The 22,418-nt window shown below is 33.4% G+C and overlaps 1 protein-coding gene across 1 annotated transcript in view; it reads left to right on the top strand.

Annotated features, from left to right (window-relative positions):
• The first annotated feature begins 766 nt into the window (after positions 1-766).
• The window catches only part of LOC149228126 (CBL-interacting protein kinase 23-like), a 45,242-nt gene continuing 23,590 nt past the window's right edge, over positions 767-22,418 (top strand). Inside the window, exon 1 of the mRNA XM_089378051.1 lies at positions 767-937. Coding sequence (XP_089234177.1) covers positions 767-937 — 171 coding nt within the window. The remainder of the gene's footprint in view (positions 938-22,418) is intronic.

Raw genomic sequence — 22,418 nt, 5'->3', positions numbered from 1 at the left:
AGATTGATTTCCTTCCCAACAGTAATTTTCCAAAATGCCAACAAAACAAAATATGAACCCAAAAAATTACTGAGCGTTTGACCCAGTAACGTGTTCCACATTTAGGCATGCTTACTTTTCTGGCGTGACCCACATTCGTTTTCTGAAACTGGCAAGGACGACGTCATTGGGGTCTGCGCTGTACAAGCGACAAAAGTTCGAGTTGAGTTCGGTTGTTTGCAGAAACTCTGGCGCTGCTGTTAAATGTCAGAGACGAGATTGGGTATGAGTATCGGCGACAGAGGGGGTGGGATTTGAGATTTTTCATGATTTGATGAATGGGTATCCAGTTGTGTCTTTGGATTCTGAATTCCTGGGGTCTGGGATTTCTCATTAATTGATGAATGGGTATTCAGTTCTGAATTCCTGTAAATTACTATATGTGTCCCTGCTCTCGAGGCACAATAGCATCCAGAAACATGTTGAACATGGCCGCTAGAAGTTATTGTCTGTGTTTGTTTGGATTTGGGAGTCTGAGGAACCACTAGAAGGTGCAGCTGCAGTTTCTTGTTCTCTTTTCGGTTTTCTGGTGAGCAAGATGAATGTCGTAAAGTCGCAGGTCTGGCAGCCTTGTAATCGTAAGCGTTAGAATCAGCAGAAGCAGGGTCAAAGATCCAGAGGCGAGGCCATCCTGTTCCTTGAGCGTAGATCCAGAGGTCATCAATCCGGTCAGAGCCGAGCTTTTCCCTGTTTCTTCTTCTTTGCATCGTGTGCGTATTGAGAGGGAATGAGCTTGCAGAGCGTAAGAACTCGTGTGGGTAAGTATGAGTTGGGACGCACCCTTGGTGAGGGCAACTTTGGCAAGGTCAAGTTTGCTAAAAATGTGGAGACTCATGAGATTGTGGCAATCAAGATCCTGGATAAAGATAAGCTCCTCAGACACAAGATGGTGGAACAGGTGCAATCTTCTTCCTTTTTCATCTTTAACTTCATTAATTTCTTGAATTACCCACATTGGTTATAGATCATTGCCTTTTGAAATTCAACTGTTCTATCTATCCTGTTCTATCTATCCCTTTTTTTCCACATGTACAGTAGCATTTTATAAGGTTAAGACCTTTTGAATTCCACCCGGTCGTTGGTTATAAGGTTAAGACCTTTGAAATCTTACAAATTCCCTGGCATTTTAAGGCAGACCCCTGTAGATGTCCCATCTACCTAATCCTTAACTAGAGGTTATAGTTGTAGTGTCGTAATCGATACATACCCCTAACCCCTGTAGATGTCCCATCTACCTAATCTTTAACTAGAGGTTATAGTGGTAGTGTCGTAATCGATACATACCCCTAACTAGAGGTGACGCAAGAGCATCTCACCTCTAAGTAAAAAAAATTGACTAGACCTAGGGGTCATTCATTTATTGAGGGAGTTGGTTCCCTAATTGATAATTATTTGTAATTTTCTATGTTTTTAGGAATTTTATAAAGATTGTAATATTGATGTGATTTGGTGTATAATTGGATCTTCTTCTAAGAAGAAGTTTCGGGAGGATGAGTGAGTTAGAGAGATCTTGGGATAGCATAAATTTCTTGATAGGATTTTGTGGACCTAGAGGATCTAAAGATAGGTTCATTAGTTGAGTGAATTGTGGATTTGAACTAATTCTAGTTCAGAATCCTTTTGTATATTTTTGTAAGCCAAGAAAACATTAAGAGAGCGATCACAGAGAGGTGAGGATTTGGAGGTCGAGTTTGGCCACAAGGCCAATAAGGGCCAATACAATGTAAATTTGGTCAGAGGAGGGCCTTTTGTAAATTATGTGCATACATATTCATTAATAGAAGAAGCACTTTGCTTTGAGCGATTGAATGTGTGCAATTGAGCCTTTGTACACTATTGTGAATGCTTTTTGTAATTTTTGTTAGTCAATTTGTTGTAGAATGATCACAATTAAGCTCAAGAGGGATTGAGTGCAAAAGGAACCCACGAGAGTATACAAAGATCAGAGAAGCCGTGAAGAACAAAATTCTTCCTTGAACAAAGCCAAAGTTTTGTAGAGAGGAGAAGCGCAACAGAAGCGTGGAGACTTTAGAGGGTCGGAAGGAAGTCATAGAGAATGGAAGTCTGAAGTGAATCTTATGTAGGAGTAGCTCAACATTGGTTGAGAATATAAAGAAGGTGTAGCATAAGACTTGGTTTCTTAAAGGTTGATAGGAGTATGTAAATTGACGACGTCGGGAAACAAAACTCAAAGTTTTGTCATAATAGTCCCATCAAGAGGCAGTGTCGGCTTGAAGGTTCTTTCCTGGATGATCAAAGAGGAGTGCATGAGCTGAGCAGTTGGGGTGACGAGGACCGAGCTGACGTGTAAGGTCACCAATAAGAAAACAGTTGGGTTAGTGTGGAGTGTGAGCATGATTGCGAAAAGAATGTTGACTTATCTTGGAAGGTTAATGCAATGGAGGAGTTAATGGCTAGGAATGTTATTTAATAGAGGGCGGGATTGATTACAAGTGATGGGAACATTTATGTCTCCCATGTTCTATCTTCCCCGATGATTCTAAGAAGTGCACACAAAAGAGAACAAGTGGGCTGACTCAGCGCCAGGCCAACATGGAAGACTGATCAACGTGAAATGAGTCGGGATGATACAGAGAAATATCATTAGGAGACGAGACTAACAAGGGGCCCATAAGTATTGTTGATATTTCACAAAGGAAAAAGGGATGTGCATGCTTTTTATAAGGATTGGGGACAACAATTAACAGAGCTCGAGGATGAAATAATTCAATGGGAGAAACTCCGTTACCCGGAGTCTATCTCCCAAAGTAATTAAGAGCTGCACGCTTTTGGAATAGGCAGGATGATGCCAGGCCTGGCTGATGCGTAAAGAGAAGCACCATGGAGCTATTTCATTGGCGGATAAAGGAGTGGCATATAACAAAAAGGAACGAAGGCCAATGTCATAAACTTTCGTCACTTGCGAGCTAGCAAGAGCTTTGCAAATAAAGGAAAGAGTGTAAGTAGGGACTCAAGCTGACGTTATAAATAAAAAGGTAAGGGACTAAGCAATATAGAACCTTTGCTTCACAGTCGTGATTTGTGTATAAAGAGTTTCAACTACGATGGTTCTTTATGAAGGATTGGTTTAGAAAGCCAAACCCACGCAAGGTATTGGAATGAGTTATATCACCCATGAACGGGTCAATAGTTGTGGAATTTAAAAGGGTCTGAGCCATACCCTTATGACTCCTCCCACTTGGTTTAACGAAAAGGAAGGGATTTATCTCCCATAAGTCAGCTTTGAAGGAAGCACTGGTTGGGACGATGTTGGGCCTTGTGGGATTTAAAGCTGACATATTGGCACAACCAGTGTTTTCCCGACATCAAAAGGTTATAATGGTAGTATCATATTCAATCTATACTAGTTGTTGTAGAAATTGACCCAATATCATGTGAGTATAAGATAAGTTAAATTACCTATTCTTCTAATTACAATAAAAATAAAAAAACCTATGCATTAAAAAATATTAATTTATTAAAATATAATGCATAAAACATTTCAAACCTAATAAATTACATCTATATTAGGTAAAGAATGCATGAGAGAGATAAATTACATACATATTGAGATTAATAACATGAAATAAAATATTTAAATAAAAATATGAAAAACACAATACCAAAAAATAATAATTATAATAATAGTAGAATATTAAAAAAAAATCTATCATTGTGTAAATTTATTTATTTATCTTCTATTAAATTGATACCAAATTATATAATATTAAAATCTTTTGGTAGTGGTTTGTCAAATTGGAAACTAAACTAATGACAAAAGTTAATGTTTTTTATCCCAAATGTCTGTGTACTAACTAACTCCTTACATAAAAAAAATGATCCACTCCCCAAGATTTTATTATACAATATATTATGACACAATACTGCTAGAAAAACCATAAGTAGCTAAAACCATCAAACATATGTGGAAATCTCAATGGTATTTGGAACAACTGGAGGTCTAAGATTTGGCCAATTCATCATATTCTTTCACCCCTAACCGGATAAGAAGATATCTATTAATGCCTATATATATATAATAAAAAATCATTAATATTATGGAAAATATTATCAAACTTATTTTAAATTTGAAAATAGCATAAATAAGAAAGATAATACAAGTCCACGGGGTATTGGATAGCCGTTAAGGCAATTCTTAATGTGAAGTCACTGGTTCAATTCCCTGTCCCAATAGGGATAATGTATTAAATGCATTAGATATATTGAAGATATAGTCCTGCCTAATTTACAAAAAAAAATTAATACAAAATATAATAATATGATAATCATATTTTTATAATCTAAAATGATATTTAAGTTGATACATCAATCTATCTTTTAAATTATGATTTAGTGTCTAATTTTATAATTATAATGTAAATTTATCCAAACTTGAAATTTTCCAAAGTAAAAACTTTTTCAAGATATTTTTTTTTTTTAAATATAAAAATTATAAATGTAGGAAGAGATCTAATTACTTTCACATACGAAAAATTTGAAATTAATTTTTTTTATATACTACACTACAAGAAATTTATTGATTAAATTAACTGCTTTAAAATTTATTATTCTATAAAAGTAAAATACCTTTATTATATATTTAAATAAAAAATAAATGTATACTCATTATAAAATATTATAATTTAATTAAATATGTAGTTGATATTTTCTAAATGGAGACGAGACAATTTTATTTTTTAAATGAAAATTGGATAATGTGTATTTAATTTGAATATTATATCTATAATAATATAGTTGAATTTAAATTTAAAATAAATTATAACAAATTTGTTGGCTTAAGTTATTTAAATAAATTTTGATATATAATTATATAAAATAATATAATTGAAATATTTTTTAGGCAATTTTATCAAATTTATTTTAAATTTGAAAATAGTATAAATAAGAAAGATAATACTGGTCTGGGCGCTGGATAGACGGTGATTGGGTGCTCTATTAAGACAATTCTTGATGTGAAGTCACTAAGCTGGATAGACGGTGATTGGGTGCTCTATTAAGACAATTCTTGATGTGAAGTCACCTGTTCAATTCCCTGCCTCAATAGGGATGATGTATTAAATGCATTAGACATATTGAAGATGTAGTCCTTTCCAATTTACAAAAAAAGATAATACAAAATATAATAATGTGATAATCATATTTTTATAATCTCAAATAATATTTAAGTTGATACATCAATCTATCTTTTAAATTATGTTTTAGTATCTAGTTTTATAATTATAATGTAAATTTATCATAACTTGAAATTTTCCAGCTTAAAACTTTTTAAAATATAAAAATTATAAATTATAAATGTATGAAGAGATCTAATTACTTTCACATAACTTTTTTTTTTTACTACACTATAAGAAATTTATTGATTAAATTAATTGCTTTAAAATTTAATATTTTGTAAAAGTAAAATACCTTTATTATATATTATATAAAAATAAATGTAAAAGTAAAATACCTTTATTATATATTTATATAAAAATAAATGTAAGTAAAATGTATATTCATTATAGAATATTAATTTAATTAAATATGTAGTTGATATTTTCTAAATGAAAGTGGTATATTAGTTTATATTTAATTTGAATATTATAATTATGATAATATAATTAAATTTAAATTTAAAATAAATTTACATTATAACAAATTTATTACTATATAGTTGATATTTTTTAAATGAAGATTGGACAATTTTATTTTTTAAATGAAAATTGGATAATGTATATTTAATTTGAATATTATATCTCTAATAATATAGTTGAATTTAAATTTAAAGAAATAAAATTGGATAATGCATATTTAATTTGAATATTATATCTCTAATAATATAGTTGAATTTAAATTTAAAATAAATTATAACAAATCTGTTACTTTAAATTATTTAAATAAATTTTGATATATAATTATTATAAAATAATATAATTGAAATATCTTTTAGGCAATTTTTTATTAAAATTATATAATATAATATTTAATTTGGATATCATAGATATAACAATATAATTGAATTTAAAATTAAGATAATCTCATATTATATATATATATATATATATATATATATATATATTAAAATAATACAGTCTAAACTCATAGTTAGTAATTTTTAAATAAAAAATATTTAATTTGAAAATCATGTCACACTAACATGGTTGAAAAAAGTTTGTGACAATTTTTGTTTTATCACTAACATGGTTGAAAAAAGTTTGTGGTAATTTTTGTTTTATTTATTTATTAAATAACAGGAAGAATATATATGTATGAAAAAATCTTTTGTTCTAGTTAAAGGATAATGAAGTGTCATGTAATATTTGACGAAAGCTATTTGATTACGTGATAAGGATATTAACTAAAAAGCTGACTTGCTCTAGTTAAAGAATTATGAAATGTGATATAAAAATGGATGAAAGCTACTTGATTAGGTGATAATGATTTTAATTAAAGATTTGACTTATTTATCATTAGTTACAAGTAATACATCTAAAAAATTGATACTAGTGTATGTTTTAATTTGTTAGAATCTCATTTTGCTAAAGAAATATTAAACATATTATGTGAAAAGTGATAAAAAAATTTGTTGGAATATAAAAAAATATATTTATTGATGAGTTCTATGTTCTAATTTGGGAATGTTAATTTTTTTTTACGAATTTGAATTTTTATAATTTATTATAATTAAATTTGGTTATATAATTACTAAAAATATTAGTGAAATTGTTATTTATAAATAAATATAAATATAATATTATTAAATTTATTTTTATTATAATAAAAATAAATTATACTAATATTGAATATTTATAATTTTATTAATTTAAAATGATTTACTTAAACTTAAATAAAATAAGGATTTTTTTAATTATCATTTTAAATATTAAAGGAAAAAATTGAAATATTTCGAGGCAGGCACACTTGATAATGGGTAGTGTGAGAAGGGAGCACGAGGACACATGGGCTCCTCCTAATTCACTTTGGAAGGATGCAGGTTCCTTTCCTTTTCTTATAAAAGTTTACAAGTCATATCAGTAAATTCACTTTTTGAATGTGGGGGGTTGAAAAGTACATAAAAGCCGAAACAAATTTAATATAAGGGATTATATTGATAATTATAATCTATGTTTAACATATCGTTATTATATCTTCCTCACGGTAGGCATATAACATATTTAGTTTTATTTTTAATTAAGTATTAGTTTGCTGTTGATTAAGAATTTATGATGTTTATTTATAGTTTAATTTTAAGAATTTAAGTTTGTTTTTTTAAAGGTGATTGATTGAGGTTTTATTATGGATTATTTAGTAACTTCCATTTTTATTACTTACTAATTTTTTATTTTTGGTTTTATTTCTTTTTATTTAATTTTTTAATTTTTTATTATTTCTATTTTCATAAATTATAATTTTTTCACATTACTTTCAATTTAAAATGATTTATTATTATATTAAAAACATATTTTAATAAATTTAATTATAAACAATTATATATATTAATAAAACTAAAACACACACATAGATATATTTATGTTAATATAAAAAATACTAGTTAATCATATTTTTTAATTTTTGGTGATGACATTTAAAATACAATATTTTATTAGTTGTTTTATTTTTTTGATAAAATCTTTGTCTTTGTTACTTTTTGTTGAATTAAGTTATATTTAAGCTGAGCGACAAGTACTAGCTACTATGTAGCCCGTGTTATAATATGATATTTATTTCAAGTACATTAAATTTATTTTATAATTATATATATATATATTTTTAGGAACTTTATGAATTTTGATCTTTAGTGGATAATATTGTAATTTAATAGATCCATTATTTATTAGCTATCTCATGAAGTGATAGTGTATTTTAAGTATATATCAACCTGCTTTGTATGTTAATGGAAGACTAGATTATTTATTGGCTAATTTGAATACTCATTTAATGCTATAGAGTAGTGGTGTTGGCTTTATTAACATCATCCTCGTGTTTGAAAGCATCTAATAGAGCCAAACTACATCACACACACTTTTTTCCTTGCTCTTTGATATTATGCTTCCATCAATAAAAGAGTAATTGGGTATTTCAACATGCTTGGTATGTTCATGGAATACTAGATTATTGGCTAGTTTGAACATCCATTTATTGTTATAAAGTAGTGATGTTGGCTCTATCAACATCATCCTTATGTTTGGAAGCATCTTGTAGAGCCAAACTACATCACACAGTTCTCTCCTTGCTACTTGATATTCTACTTTAGTCAATAAAAAGACAGTTGCATGCTACTTCTTGCTAGTCCATGTGATTACTCCTATGCTAAGGTTGAATATATATTTAAGAGTTGGTTTTCTGCCATCCACACAACCTACCCAATATGAATCTACATACCCACACAATTGAGGGTCTTTGTTTCTGCTAAAGTGAATGCCAAAGTGAAGTGTCCCTCTCACATATTTCAACACTCTCACTATTATAATCTCATGTTCTACCTTTGGTGTTATCATCAATATGGAAATGAAGCTTAGAATGTAACTTAAATCAGGCCCATTGGATATAAGATATATCAAGCTTCCAACTTGCTTCTTATAGACTAACTCATTAACTGGTTTAGAGTTGTTTTCAACTAAAAGTCGTAACCTTTTCTCCATAGGTGTAGGTGAGATTTTGCACTCTATAATTTTGTATATATCAAGTAAACTCTTGCCATACTTTTTTTGTGAAACAAAAATGTTGCTACTTGTTCTCAAAAGTTCTATACCTAGACAATGATGCATCATGCCTAAATCGATGATGTCAAAAGATTTACTCATATTAGATTTGATCTATTCAATAACACTTGCTGCACTTCCTGTAATAATGATGTCATCAACATAAATGATTAATAGAATGATATCATTACCAATGGTTTTGAATTATAGATTGAAATATGAAGGACTCAGTTAGAACCCTTATTCATCTAAATACTTATCAATCTTTATGAACCATGTCCAAGTTGCCTACTTCATGTAATCAAGGTCCTAGTTAACCTCAGGTTACATTGTTTAAGCTCTCTAACAACTCAATCGAGGCCTCAAAAGGTGCTCAATCGAGTTGTTGATTTTCACCGAAAATGTGCCCTCCTTTGCCAAAAAGTGTAACTCAGCTCCATGCTTTCACTCATAGATCTTGCCAAATTCACATCAAAATAGCTCAATAAACCACATATTTATTCTCATATGGTTGAAAAACATGCAAATCTTAACATACTTGCTTTCAAACAACTTCAATACAATTAGATGTACTAAGAAAAAACACTGAAATACTGAATTTCTACTTGGATTTGCTAAAAAACAATAAGTTAGTGACCATCTCAATCAAATCTGCAAATTTGGATCACAATACAAGTAAGAACAAATTGAATTTACTTCAAAATCCTCTGAACCGTAGAAAAAGATGAAGTTATTTATTAGGAGGAAACCTAGACATTTTATATATTGGATTTTTTTTTTTACTATCATCAAAGTTGATCATGTAATCATTACCAAAATTATTGCACTTTTCAATAGATGAAATTGTTGGTTTTAATGTAAAAATGGATCCAACACTTTTAAATACCCCTATCGCAATGTGATTGCACAAAGTCAACATTTGACATTTACAATTCCATTAATTCGAAATAATTATTGTAAGATTTTTTTAGGGTTAAAAACATTGGTTTCCATTCCCATTATTTTGAATTTACCCCCCAAAAATTGTAAAACATTTAAATTATATATATAAGTTCCACGTTGAAATTATATGCCATCAAGATCATAAACAAGAAATCTTGGGAAACCAGGCCAGTAGCACATGCAGTAATAAAGTAAAGTAAAACCATAAGTTTGATAATGTTTAGGTTTTCATTTCCTAGCCTATACTTAAAATTAAATTGGTCAGTAGCCTTAATGTTGAAAAAAAGAAAAACAAAAAAAATAAATTCTCGACATGATATATATAATGTACGATCTACATTGAAATTACATTCCATCTAGATCATAAACAAGAAATACATGTGGCTTGCTATCCCTGCCACTTGGGAAACCAGACCAGTAGCACAAATGGTGATAAAGTAAAGTAAAACCATAAGTTTGATAATGTTTAGGTTTTCATTTCCTAGCCTATATTTAAAATTAAACTGATTAGTAGCTTTATTGTTGAAGAAAAGAAAAACAAAAACAAAAAAAAACAATTCTTGACATGATCACCCAAAGGGTGAGTCCACTTGTTTAGCCATTGGATTATCCTCTTCATCATTAGAATCAGGGAATTATAGGCTAACTATCTTTTTGCGAGTTTGGAGATCTTGTGATCCAGTTTTTTCACTTGGAGCTAGAGAGCATCTATGCACAACAAGGGTTTCATTGAGCCTCACTCATTTCCACCAACATTTTGCAAATGATGGTTTTCATCTGTGATTATAGGTCCACTTCCTAAATATATCTATTGTATCTCTCTCTGCTAATTTTAGTGTTAAAAATCCATTGACCTACATTTTCTTCTATTTTTTCATCCTACATGAACTGTCTCCCTACCTTGCTTCTACAATATTAATTTTATTTGTAGCTAATAGAGGCGTATGCTCTCAATAAGTAGCAAATGGGTTCTCATCATTTATCTAAGCATGCGCTTAGGGGAGTCCTTTAGGACTAGGACTCATTATGTTGTGTTGGCATGAACCATGTTGAGGTATGCTTGGAGGAATACTTGCGACATAAGCAAAGAGGTGTTGTAACAGGTTAATGAGAACCAAGGAGTTGAGGTAACAAAAGCAAGGAGTCGAGGTAATAGGTCCACGAGGTAACAAGTTGACTAGATGAGTAATAAGTTGTTATAGGGAGAGGAGAAATCAACAAAATAGGCCACCTTGAAAACACAAAGGAGAGGTAAACCAGATGGTAGGAGATCCTGGCAACAAAAACTTTGAACAAAGGAAAGAAGCTGTAGAGTTAATTTCCAAAGGTAAGAGCTTTATCGAGCAAGAGCTAGGGAAAATACATAAATTTGATGTGGAGTTAAATTCCACTGGGAGTTCAGAAAGGAGAGGACCTAGGATGCAGGATAAATCTCCTAGCCCCAGCATGAGGGAGAAACCAAGAAGAAGGCTTTAGTAAACATAGAAAACAGAGAGATATGCTTATCTTATTGTGAGAAAGCCACAAATCCAAACTTGGAATAGCTTGACACTTCATGTTATTTGAATAATTCTTTGAGTTCAGCTTCATAATGGGAGAGCAATGAGGTAGAAGATGCGTGAAATCATTTTTACATGGGAGTGAAATGGTGCAGATGACCGAGAGGAGTTTGGCACCACCTTCTATACACTCAAATTGTGTTGCATGTACTACATTTCATCATCTGCTATTAGCTATCCAAGTTGCATAGGGTGGAGTAAGCATGGGCAATGAAGGCTCATCATTATTTTGTAGGCGAATAGGGTATCACCTCATTATGAGAAAATTAAGATATTTATTGGTAAAAGACCATACAACTTCAATATCTATATATATATATATAGTTACTTAATAGCTATAAATATAAAATTATTTAATAACTATTTTTAAAAATTATATTTGATTATAAGGAAAAATGTATTATTTATTATTAATTAATAGTGATAAAAGAAGATGAGAAAAACTGTAATTCTTTTATTTAGTACTATTTTTTATCATATTACCATAATCAAGTAATATAAAATTAAATTTTGATTAATTTGAAATTATAGTTTTTATTTTTTAAAATTTATTAAAAATTGAATTTGCATATAATAAAATAATATAAAATTAAAGTTTTGATTAATTTGAAATTATAGTTTTTATTTTTTGAAATTTATTAAAAATTAAAAATAACTGTAAATATATAATTTCCCCTTTTATAACCTGAATTGATTGACGGGAACCTACAACCCTTTAATTACAAATAGAAAACTAAAACTCAATGTAATAAAACTGTACTTACAGAAGGCAAGAAATAAAACAAAAATTAAGCGTTTGATCTACTCACATGTTTTCTCACACATTCTGGCATGTGGCGTGACCAGCAATTGTTTGTTGAAACGGACAGAGTACGACGTCATTTTGTACACAAGAAGTGACAAAAGATCGAGTTGGGTTGTCCGGTGCCACTGTTATGTGTCAGAGACTAGAATGGAGTCTGGGCATGCATATCAGCGGCAGAGGGGTGGGATTTGGAATTTTTCATTAATTGATGAATGGGTATTCAGTTCTGTCTTTGAGTTCTGCATTGCTTGAAATTGCTATTTGTATCCCTCGTTTCAAGGCACAATAGCACCCATAAATATGTTGAATCTGGCCGTTAGAAGTTATTGTCTGTGTTTGTTTGGATTTGGAGGTCTCAGGAAACACTGAGAAAGTGCTGTTTATACTCATTTGACTTGAAATTTCAAGCTAAACGCAGTGGTGACCTCCATTTTCTCATCTGAGACTCTGTTTTTGAGCTTATGCCTGTAACAACATTTCTGAAGACAAAATAAAGAGGTCAACACTGGAAGTAAAAGAACAAGGAGACGTAGCTAGGAAGTCTGGTGAACTCCTTTATTAAATTCTGTTGTGTTGATGTGTTTGAATGTGTTTTTAAATGGTTTAATTGTTTATGTTATTGGGAATCTTTTCGATCCATTGCATTAAGTAACATAAACGAATTCACACATAGTTTATAATATCTTTTTCATTTATGGATCAAGTGGTATCAGAGCGGCAAGGTTTTTAAGGTTTGATAAGTTTGTGTGAAGATTTGGATGCTTACTAGGTTGAGGCTCAAACGAGGCGAATGAGAGCTTGTTGAGGCGAATCCAAAGATTGGAAGGGTCTTTTCACAAAGAAGGATAGCAGATGAAACTCCACTTTGGTCAGAATCCCAATTCTTGGATAGTTTCATGACAATACGTGCCATGGTGGAAGAGATGTATCATGAGTTTAAAAAGGGTAAAGGTGAAGGCACTTCATCACCTAAACTAGACAAAGGAGCAGAGGAACCTTTTCTTTTTACATCTCCAGATAAAGAGATAAAGGAAAGGGAGAAAAACCTCCTCCATCTCCTCCCTCATCACCATCATTGTCATCATCATCGTCTTCTTTTCATAAAACTAGTTCTTCTAAGAAGAAGAAAAATAAGTCCTCTTTGATCAAATTAGATGTAAAATTTGATTTTCCAATTTATGATGGAGAACTTAATGCTGAAAAGCTTGATAATTGGATAAGGCAAATTGATGTATATTGTAGGGTGCAGAAAGTTGATTCAGAAAGAAAGAAGATCCAGTTTGCTAGCCTTCGACTTGGAGGAACTGCACTTGTATGGTGGGAAAGCAAGACACAAGCAGATCTCCAAAAGCATGGTAAAATCATTTCAACTTAGAATGAATTTGTTTCTGCTATTAAAAAGAAATTTTATCCATTGGCTTATATGCAACAAGCAATGATGAGTTGGCAAACACTACGTCAATTAAAATGTCAAAGTGTTCAAAGTTATACTCAGGAATTCCGTAAGAGAGCTTTAACACTAGGCATTTCATTGGACTCACCAGAAACATTGTTGAAATACATAGGTTGTCTTCATAGTTATTTGAGACATACCATACTTATGTTTAATCCAATTAGCTTAGATGATATATCTGTTGAAGCAACTCATCTAGAAGCTAGAGGTAAAAATGTAACCCCAAATGTTGGGAAATAATCCAAATCTATTAAAGGAAAGAATAAAGGCAAGAAGAAACTTAAGTGGAAAGAGAAGAAAACAAACACTGTGAAGAAGGATAAACCTTCATGCACTCATTGTAAGAAGGAAGGACACGATCAGGCACACTGCTGGTCACTGCATCCGGAATTGAAGCCTAAGAAGTTTGGGGGTAAAGAGCGAAAGAATGTTGCTGCTATTCAAAAGGACTTGGGATTAGATTCAGGTGACGAGACAACTATTACATCTACAGGTATAAGAGGTAAAGATTCTAAAGCATGTACAAGTACTTCTTCAAATTCTGTTGATAATGATAATGACGAGAAGAAAAGAAATGAGCTATTTCACATAAGAGTCATTTCCAAGCATACTAAAATTGATACTTTATTTGCTAGTGGGTCACAAGTTAATTTGATTTCTGAAGCAATTGTAAAGAAGTTGGGTCTAGAAACAAAACCTCATAAAAAGCCATATCCATTAGGTTGGGTGTGTGATAAAACTAAGCTACAAGTTACGAAACAATGTAAACTTCGTTTTGCTATTGGGTCAAAGTTTGTAGATGAGGTTGAGTTAGACATAGTCCCATTGGACATATGTGGAATTGTGTTAGGAAGTCCATACTTGTACGATAGAAATGCTATCTTCTATCGAACTGAAAATAAGTATCAACTCACTAAGGATGGAATTGAATATATTGTAAGGGCTCATAAACTCAAAGATAACTTCTCTCTCATAAATTTTGGACATATGAAAAGAATTGTAAATGCAAGTAAACAATTTTTACTTATGATTGTAAAAGCAAAGGATATTGATAAATCTGATGCATTCAAAGGCTGTAATCCTAAACAGAAAGCAGATCTAGTTAAAGTTGTTTCCGATTATGATATTCTGTTTCAAGAGCCTAAAGGGCTTCAACCCAAGCGAGAGATAGAACATGAGATTTATTTGCAGCAAGATGCTCCACTACCTAACATTGGAATGTACAGGTTATCAGCTCTAGAGAATGCAGAGATAAGGAAGCAGGTACAGGAGTTGCTCGATCAAGGGTTTATTTGACCAAGCACATCACCGTGCGGATCACCTATTGTGTTAGTGCGAAAGAAAGACGGTTCGTGGAGAATGTGAATTGGTTTTAGAGCATTAAATAAAATCACAATAAAGAATCGTTATCCTCTTCCTCGTATTGATGATTTGTTAGATCAGTTAAAGGATGCAGTGTACTTCTCTAAATTGGACTTGCGAAGCAGCTACCATCAGATCAGAGTTGCAGAACAGGATGTGTGGAAGACTGCTTTCAAAACGAAGCAAGGACTCTATGAATGGATGGTTATGCCTTTTGGCTTAACTAATGCTCTAGCTACATTCATGCGAGTCATGAATGATGTATTTAGACCATTCATTGATGATTTTGTAATAGTCTATTTAGATGATATTCTTGTTTTTAGTAGAACATGGGATGAACATGTTAAGCATGTAAAGTAGATTTTAGATGTTTTGGAAAGAAAAAATTTCTATGTAAAACTGTCAAAATGTGAATTTTGCAGAACATCTTTGAATTATTTGGGTTATATTGTAGGGGGTGGTGAATTGAAGATAGATCCCTCTAAGGTCGAAGTCATTGTAAATTGGCCTAAGCCCAATACTGCTACAGAAGTTAAAAGTTTCTTAGGGGCAACGCAATATTGGAAAAAGTTTATTGCTAACTTTTTCTTGATTGCGGCTCCTTTACATGCTTTAACAAGTGTGAAACAAGTGTTTCAGTTGGGAGGCAAACAACAGAAAGCCTTCGACACATTGAAAGAAAGGATTAGTACAACGACAGTACTAGCACTGTCAGATCTTCAGCATCCATTTGAGATCGAGACAGATGCAAGTGAATATGCCATGGGGGCAGTGTTGATGCAACACAGAAAGCCTCTATACTTTCATTTTGAGACATTTACATCAGAAGTAGTTAACTATCCTACATATGATAAGGAATTATATGCATTAGTTTAGAGTGTTAAAAAGTGGAAACATTACATAATGGGTAAAGAAACAATCATACACACAGATCATCAACCACTACAATACTTTTACTCACAAACTAAATTGCAACAATCAAGGCATTACAGGTGGATGGGTTTCCTACAACAATTTCATCTTGTTATCAGATATAAGATGGGCATACATAATAAGGTTGCAGATATGTTATCAAGACCAATTATAAATGCATCCACAATATTTAAGCATAATTCGGTAAATCATGAAAGTTACATAGAACAATATGCTCAAGACACAGATTTTAAGGATGCATATGCAACTTTAAGTCATGGCAAGCAGGTAGAAGAATTGGATTATTACATAAAGGACAAACTCTTATATCATTTGGGAAAGTTATGCATTCCACAAACTAAAAGAGCTAACATAATTCAAGAAGCACATACTTCTCTCATATCAGGGCATTTTGGAGTAAGTAAAACAGTTGCACAATTACAAAGATTCTGCTATTGGCCACGAATGAATGAGACAGTTTCTAGATATATTAAAGGATGTACTATGTGTGCTAAAAGCAAGCCAAGTAATAGAAAATTAGGCTTGTATACTCCATTGCCAATTCTTTCTCGTCCTTGGGAAAGTGTTTCCATGGATTTTGTTGGGGGATTGCCAAAGTCTAGAAAGGGTCATGATTATTTGTATGTAGTTGTGGATAGATTCAGTAAGATGTATATTTTGACACCATGTAATAAATAGGTCACAGCTGAACAAATTGCAAAGCTGTTCTTTCAAAATGTATGAGTTCATTCTGGATTACCCACTTCTATTGTATCCGATCGAGATTCTCGATTTGTCAAGAAATTTTGGTCAAGTCTATGGGAGTTAATGGACACAAAGTTAAAGAAGAGCACGGAATTTCATCCACAAACAGATGGTTAGACAGAGGTGGTCAATAGGACAGTGATACAGTTGCTTCTAGGATATTGTAGCAAGTATCCCAAACTTTGGGATGAGCATTTGTGTTATGTGCAGCATCCTTACAACCATGCAAAACATTCTTCTACTCATAGATCTCCTTTTGAGACTTGTTTTGGTTTTACACCAAAGTCTCCCTTGGATTTTGTCTTTGGTAAAGACATAGCAGTTGATGGACACAATGATGTGGACAAAGCAACCAAGTTCATTGAACAAATCCAGGAAATTCACCAGGCAGTACAGGAACAGCGGGAAAGAAGCCAAGCAAAGTATAAAGCGCGGCATGACAAGCATCGAGTTGAGCATAGTTTTCAAGTTGGTGATCAAGTCTGGTTGTACATCAACAAAGAAAGACTGCAAGGGGAAGGTAAAAAGTTGAAACCAATTAGATATGGTCCTTTCAAAATACTTGATAAAATTGGTGAAAATGCTTTCCGCCTAAATCTACCAGCTTATATGCAAATCTATTCTGTCATAAATGTTGAAAACTTGCAATTGTATGAACCTTTGTTGATTGAAGATCCTGAAGAGCAAGGTCAACTACCTTCCATCGAAGGTCTTTTGCCCAAGTATCTCAATGAGCTACAGGAGGACACAGTTCTTGACAGGAGGATAAGGACTTCGCGACGAGGAAATGTTGAGTATCTTCGAGTTGGATTCAACGGTACAAATCCAAGTAAAGCACGATGGATAGAGATTGGAAAAGTGAGGGAACTTTATCCTCACTTACTCGATAACTAAAACCAACTGTTGGTGGTCCAAAAGCTTCCAGTGGGGAGGAGTGATCCAAAATGGATCCAATTTTGCCTACGGATCAAAGTCTTCGAATTTAGGTGAAAGTGGGATCAAGTCGAAGTGCTCGACGAGACGATTCCAACGGTGTGAAAATCCGAGTTCGGATGAAGAAGTTAAGGCTAGTCAAAGTTTCAAGGCAAACTAGGGCAAAAAGTAAAAAGGTCAAAGTCAAAGAAAGTGAAAGTCAAACTAGTCAATGGTCAACAGTCAATGCTTACATCAGCAGGACACGTGTCATCCCAGGAATGCGCCACATGGTTTTGATGATGTCAGCAAGGAAGGTGACGTGGCAGTTTTGATTGGTTCACATGGGCCAATCTGGTGCTGACACATGGCAGCCCAGATTTGCCCAATATTGGCATGCGAATCCTAAAATTTGGGGGTCAGGGAGGATCGAATCCTTGACCTCCCGGATTACTAAGATCTCGCCGGATTCTGCTCACAGGATGAGCTAACACACCGCTTGTTCATTATGGCAAAGATATTTTATTTATTGTTTCGGGTTGGATCCGCCGGAAAAAGGGTCGGACAGTCAGGGTCAACCCCAGACCGCCGGTCCCTTGGTGTTTAATGGCTGAATAAATCACGGGATTTCACATAGTCCGAACCACATATATATACAACAAATCATATCATAATCCCACCTGCGCCGCTTTATATGTATTGTATATATATATATATATATATATATATATATATATATATATATATATATCTATATCTATATCTATATCTATATCTCTCTCTCTCTCTCTCTCTCTATATATATATATATATATAAAGTTAATGCATAGCAATGGGTAAGGCGGAAGGGTTGGGCAGAGGTTTGAATCGCCGACCTTCCCAAAACCATTATATAATAGCGCTTTCACATAAGTCCTCTAGCCAACTTGCCATATGGTGGAGCTTGTTATTCAAGCCACCCAAAACTTTTAAATTGTTATGTAGGTGCCGAACTAGGTCGAAACCACCAGCGCGCTTTCCAAGGCGGGTTTCAGTTGCAGAAGTGGTTTTTCATAGGCAGAAGCGGTTTTGTGCAGCAGAAAAGCGGTTTTGCTACATGCAGAGGTGGTTTTTGACTTTCCAGGGGGTCTAGAGGTCACTGTGGCCAAATATGGTCGAGTTTATACTCATTTGACTCGAAATTTCAAGCTGGACGCAGTGGTGATGTCCATTTTCTCATCTGAGACTTTGTTTTTGAGCTCATGCCTGTAACAACATTTTTGAAGACAAAATAAAGAGGTCAACGCTGGAAGCGAAAGGACCAAGAGACGTAGCCAGGAAGTCTGGTGAACTCCTTTATTAAATTTTGTTGTGTTGATGTGTTTGAATGTGTCTTTAAATGGTTTAATTGTTTATGTTATTTGCAATCTTTTCGATCCATTGCATTAAGTAACATAAGCGAATTCACACATAGTCTATAATACCTTTTTCATTTATGGATCATCAAGTTATTGTTTTGACTTACCTGGTTTTGTGCCTTGACATCGCAGCTCAAGTTCTCCCCTCTAACAATGACAACACCTTAAAAATTATATAGTTAACCATGAATTCTGTGCATCAAAGCACACTGTCAAGAGGAAAGAAACCTCTCAAAATCAAAGTTGTATATACTATATATGTTGTTCATACTTTGAAGCTACTTGGCACCTCAGGTTTGGCTGCAGCTGGAAGTATCAGGCATGCCAAAATTTGGTTTCACAACAAAATTTGGAAATCTTATACCTGTGGGTAAGCACATCTTGGACACTTTCTGCTTAGCTACATTAATTGTCAGTTGTGGATTGAAAATCTACAAACTAAATAATCAACGCATGAGGTTGGCACAAAGGGCATCCATTTCAAAATCCACAACTTTTGTGACTTATTACAGTGATCTATCGAGTATATAATATATATTGTAAAATGTAAACTAATGCAAGTTGAATTGCTATTAACAAAGAACTTAACCATTTTCTTGCCATGGGTATACCTTTCTTTTAAGACATTTGTTTCCGAAATGCAAATAAGATAATATGAGATAATTTTGTTAATGTCCATGTTTGACCAAAAAAATAGGTTAATTGGACTCATATGGAATTGCAAACATTGACCCATAAATCCACAATGTCATACATGAAATTCCTACTATGGCTATACTTTGACACATACTTGAGTTTGGTTGGATAGAATCTCTAATTGCTTATTATTGAAAATAGTGTTAAAAATTCAGATCATCATAAGCGGATTCTGCACTCGTACAAGCCTTATGTAGCTTAAATCTGTTTAAGCTAATAAAAATTGCAAGTCAAAATGCTAGATCTACATAGTACAAACACATGGATCACTAAAAACACTTAATAGCAATCAATCACGATCTGTCTATTAACTCCAAAATAGAACATTCCATTACCACACCCGCTAATAACTAGGAAACTACAGAACTGAATGCCTCACATACTCATCCTGCAATTTTTTATAGACTAATAATGGCTAGGGTATACAAAAATAGAGTGAGTACCATCCTTATGGTACACCTAGGCTAGGAAGACAAAACCTAACCCAACTCACTGGCTAGAATAGTGTGCCCAGGCATAAAATAAGAAGGATGCCTGGCTAAAAATGGAGTGCCTCTAGCTCATGTGCTTTTGTCCAAAATTAGTAACTGTGCTAACACTGAAAAATGACTTTATAAGTATAACAAAAGAAAGTCCTTTCTAAACTGGAACTGCACCTAAACTTAGAGGTAAACTGCACTCTATAATTCTAGAAAAGCAACCTAAATTAAGAAGGAAACTTCTAATTAAAGAAAATCTAAATCTCTAATTCTCTAATTCTGGGACATGGATGCTAAAGGCCTGAGGGCACAACATGCATGCACCTTCTATCTCTATGTTACTGTCGTGCATCTCCCAAGATACTAGTTATGTGCCATCATCTTAATGTCCTCTCTGCTGTGCATAGGAACTGAGACAAGGAAGAGCAAGGCTGCTATATGGATCTGACATCATTGCTATTGCACCCTCATTAACACTATCATCATTGTTGTAGGGACCTGTTGAAGGGTGTCGTACTGAAGACACTCTGGCTGAATATGCTGGTACAGGAGAACACCATAGAGAAATATGTAAAGTTAACATTCCCTTTTTGTGAGGAATGAGTTCTCCAGCAAACCAAGATACTCTCTCAATAGGTTGAACTTCCTCTCTACTAGGGGCTTCTTCAAAATGTTGACTACCTACGAATATGATTAAATAAAACCCTTGAATACTACTCCCTTTTGTACTCTGAAATCTCTTTAAAATGTTAAACATGTAAATTCCTTGTACAAGGAAAACTTCATCAGCAACATGCCAACCTCAAATGTCATTTGTGTCAACTTCACGTGTCAAAATGTTCTCACACCACTTCTTGAGCTGTTCAGAACTTCTTGTAATGATAAACCCATCTACATACATGACCAAGGTAAGTGGGGCCAACTCTATCAAATAAAGAGTGAAAATATGCACAAACCTTGGAAAAGCCCAACTTGAGTATAAACTCATTAGTCCTAACAATAGTTTTAAAACCAGGCCGGTCTGGATCAGACTCAGCTTGGTCGACTGAGCCGGAACCCTACCTAGGCCAGATCAGTCAAAAAATTGGTTTGAAGGCCAGTCCATTACCGAACGAGCCAAGCCGGACACTGAATCTCTCAGCCGGTTCGGTAACGGACTGGCCGGCTCAGCCGAGCCCATCATAAACAGGCCGAGACCATCCGCGGTAGAAAAAGGTGACAAACTCGGACTTGAAAGCAATTTTTTTTGTTTTTTTTCCTCAATGCATCTACCCCTCTCCCAAGCCTATAAAAGTGACCCAACCCCCTCACATTTCCTCACATCTATCTCATTGCATTGGTGTGAGCATTTGTGAGGAGTTTGTGAAGAGTTGGAGTTGGTTTTTGAAGCAACAGTGAGGAGGTTCTTGGGCAATCATTGGAGCAACATTGAGGAGGCTAGAGTTCTTTTTTTTTTCACTTCTCAAATCTGCCTTTGTTGTTGTTGTTTTTTTTGCAAATCTGGAAATTGAAAAGAGTAATTTTTCTAAAAGAAATTAATATTGAAGAGTTGTTTTCCTTTTCTTTTCATTTTTAGACTTTTGTCCTTTCATTTCCAATTCCAAATATCAGAAAATGGCTCCTAGAATGAAAGATGTTGCTTGGGTATATGCTGAGATGATTGATAATCAAATGTTCATAAAAGAATTAAGGGAGGTGGAAGAGGCATTCACAGACTGAAGCAACACTTGGCTAGTATTAGAGGCCAAATTGTTCCGTGTGCAACACCAACAAAACAGATTGGGGAAATTAGGAAGAAGTTGCTTGAGAAGTTTGAGGAAGAAAATGCCAGGCAAAAAGAAATAGAGGTTGAAATAGGGAGGAAGAGGAGTATAAAACACATTATGGCTGCCAACCCCAATTTTGGTTGTGAGGACTCTTCATCTATCATTTGCACTGATGCATCCAACCCCTTTCGCTATGTTCCTTCCTTTTTGGAGTCTATTCAAGAAAAGGGTAAGGGTAAAATTAAAAAGAAGGGTGATATCAAAAGTTATTTCATAGTCACACTCTCCTCTCCCTCTGATAGTGCACATGGTCCTCAAGCTAATAGAGGTCAAATGCAACCTACTTTAGATGACCATTGGAAGAAAGAATTGAGAGAAATCGCCTGTGATTACATAGTTAGATGGTGGTATGATGCTGATATCCCCTTCAATGCTTCCCATTCACCATATTATGAAGCTATGTTTGATGCCATATTTTCCACTGAAAAGGGCTTCAAAGGCCCTATTATGCATGAATTAAGGGGATCTCTTTTGCAAAAAGAGGTTATGTCCATTGACAAATATTTGAAAGATTTCAAAAGCTCATGGGTGAAAACAGGTTGTACCATCATGTCAAATGGATGGACTGA

The sequence above is a fragment of the Pinus tabuliformis genome, chromosome J (genome assembly GCF_031772625.1).
Source record: "Pinus tabuliformis cultivar Carrire ecotype Pingquan chromosome J, CPIR1, whole genome shotgun sequence".
In the NCBI taxonomy this organism is placed as follows: domain Eukaryota; kingdom Viridiplantae; phylum Streptophyta; class Pinopsida; order Pinales; family Pinaceae; genus Pinus; species Pinus tabuliformis.
The sequence above is the reverse complement of the archived record's forward strand: the minus strand, read 5'-3'. Positions and strand labels throughout refer to the sequence as shown.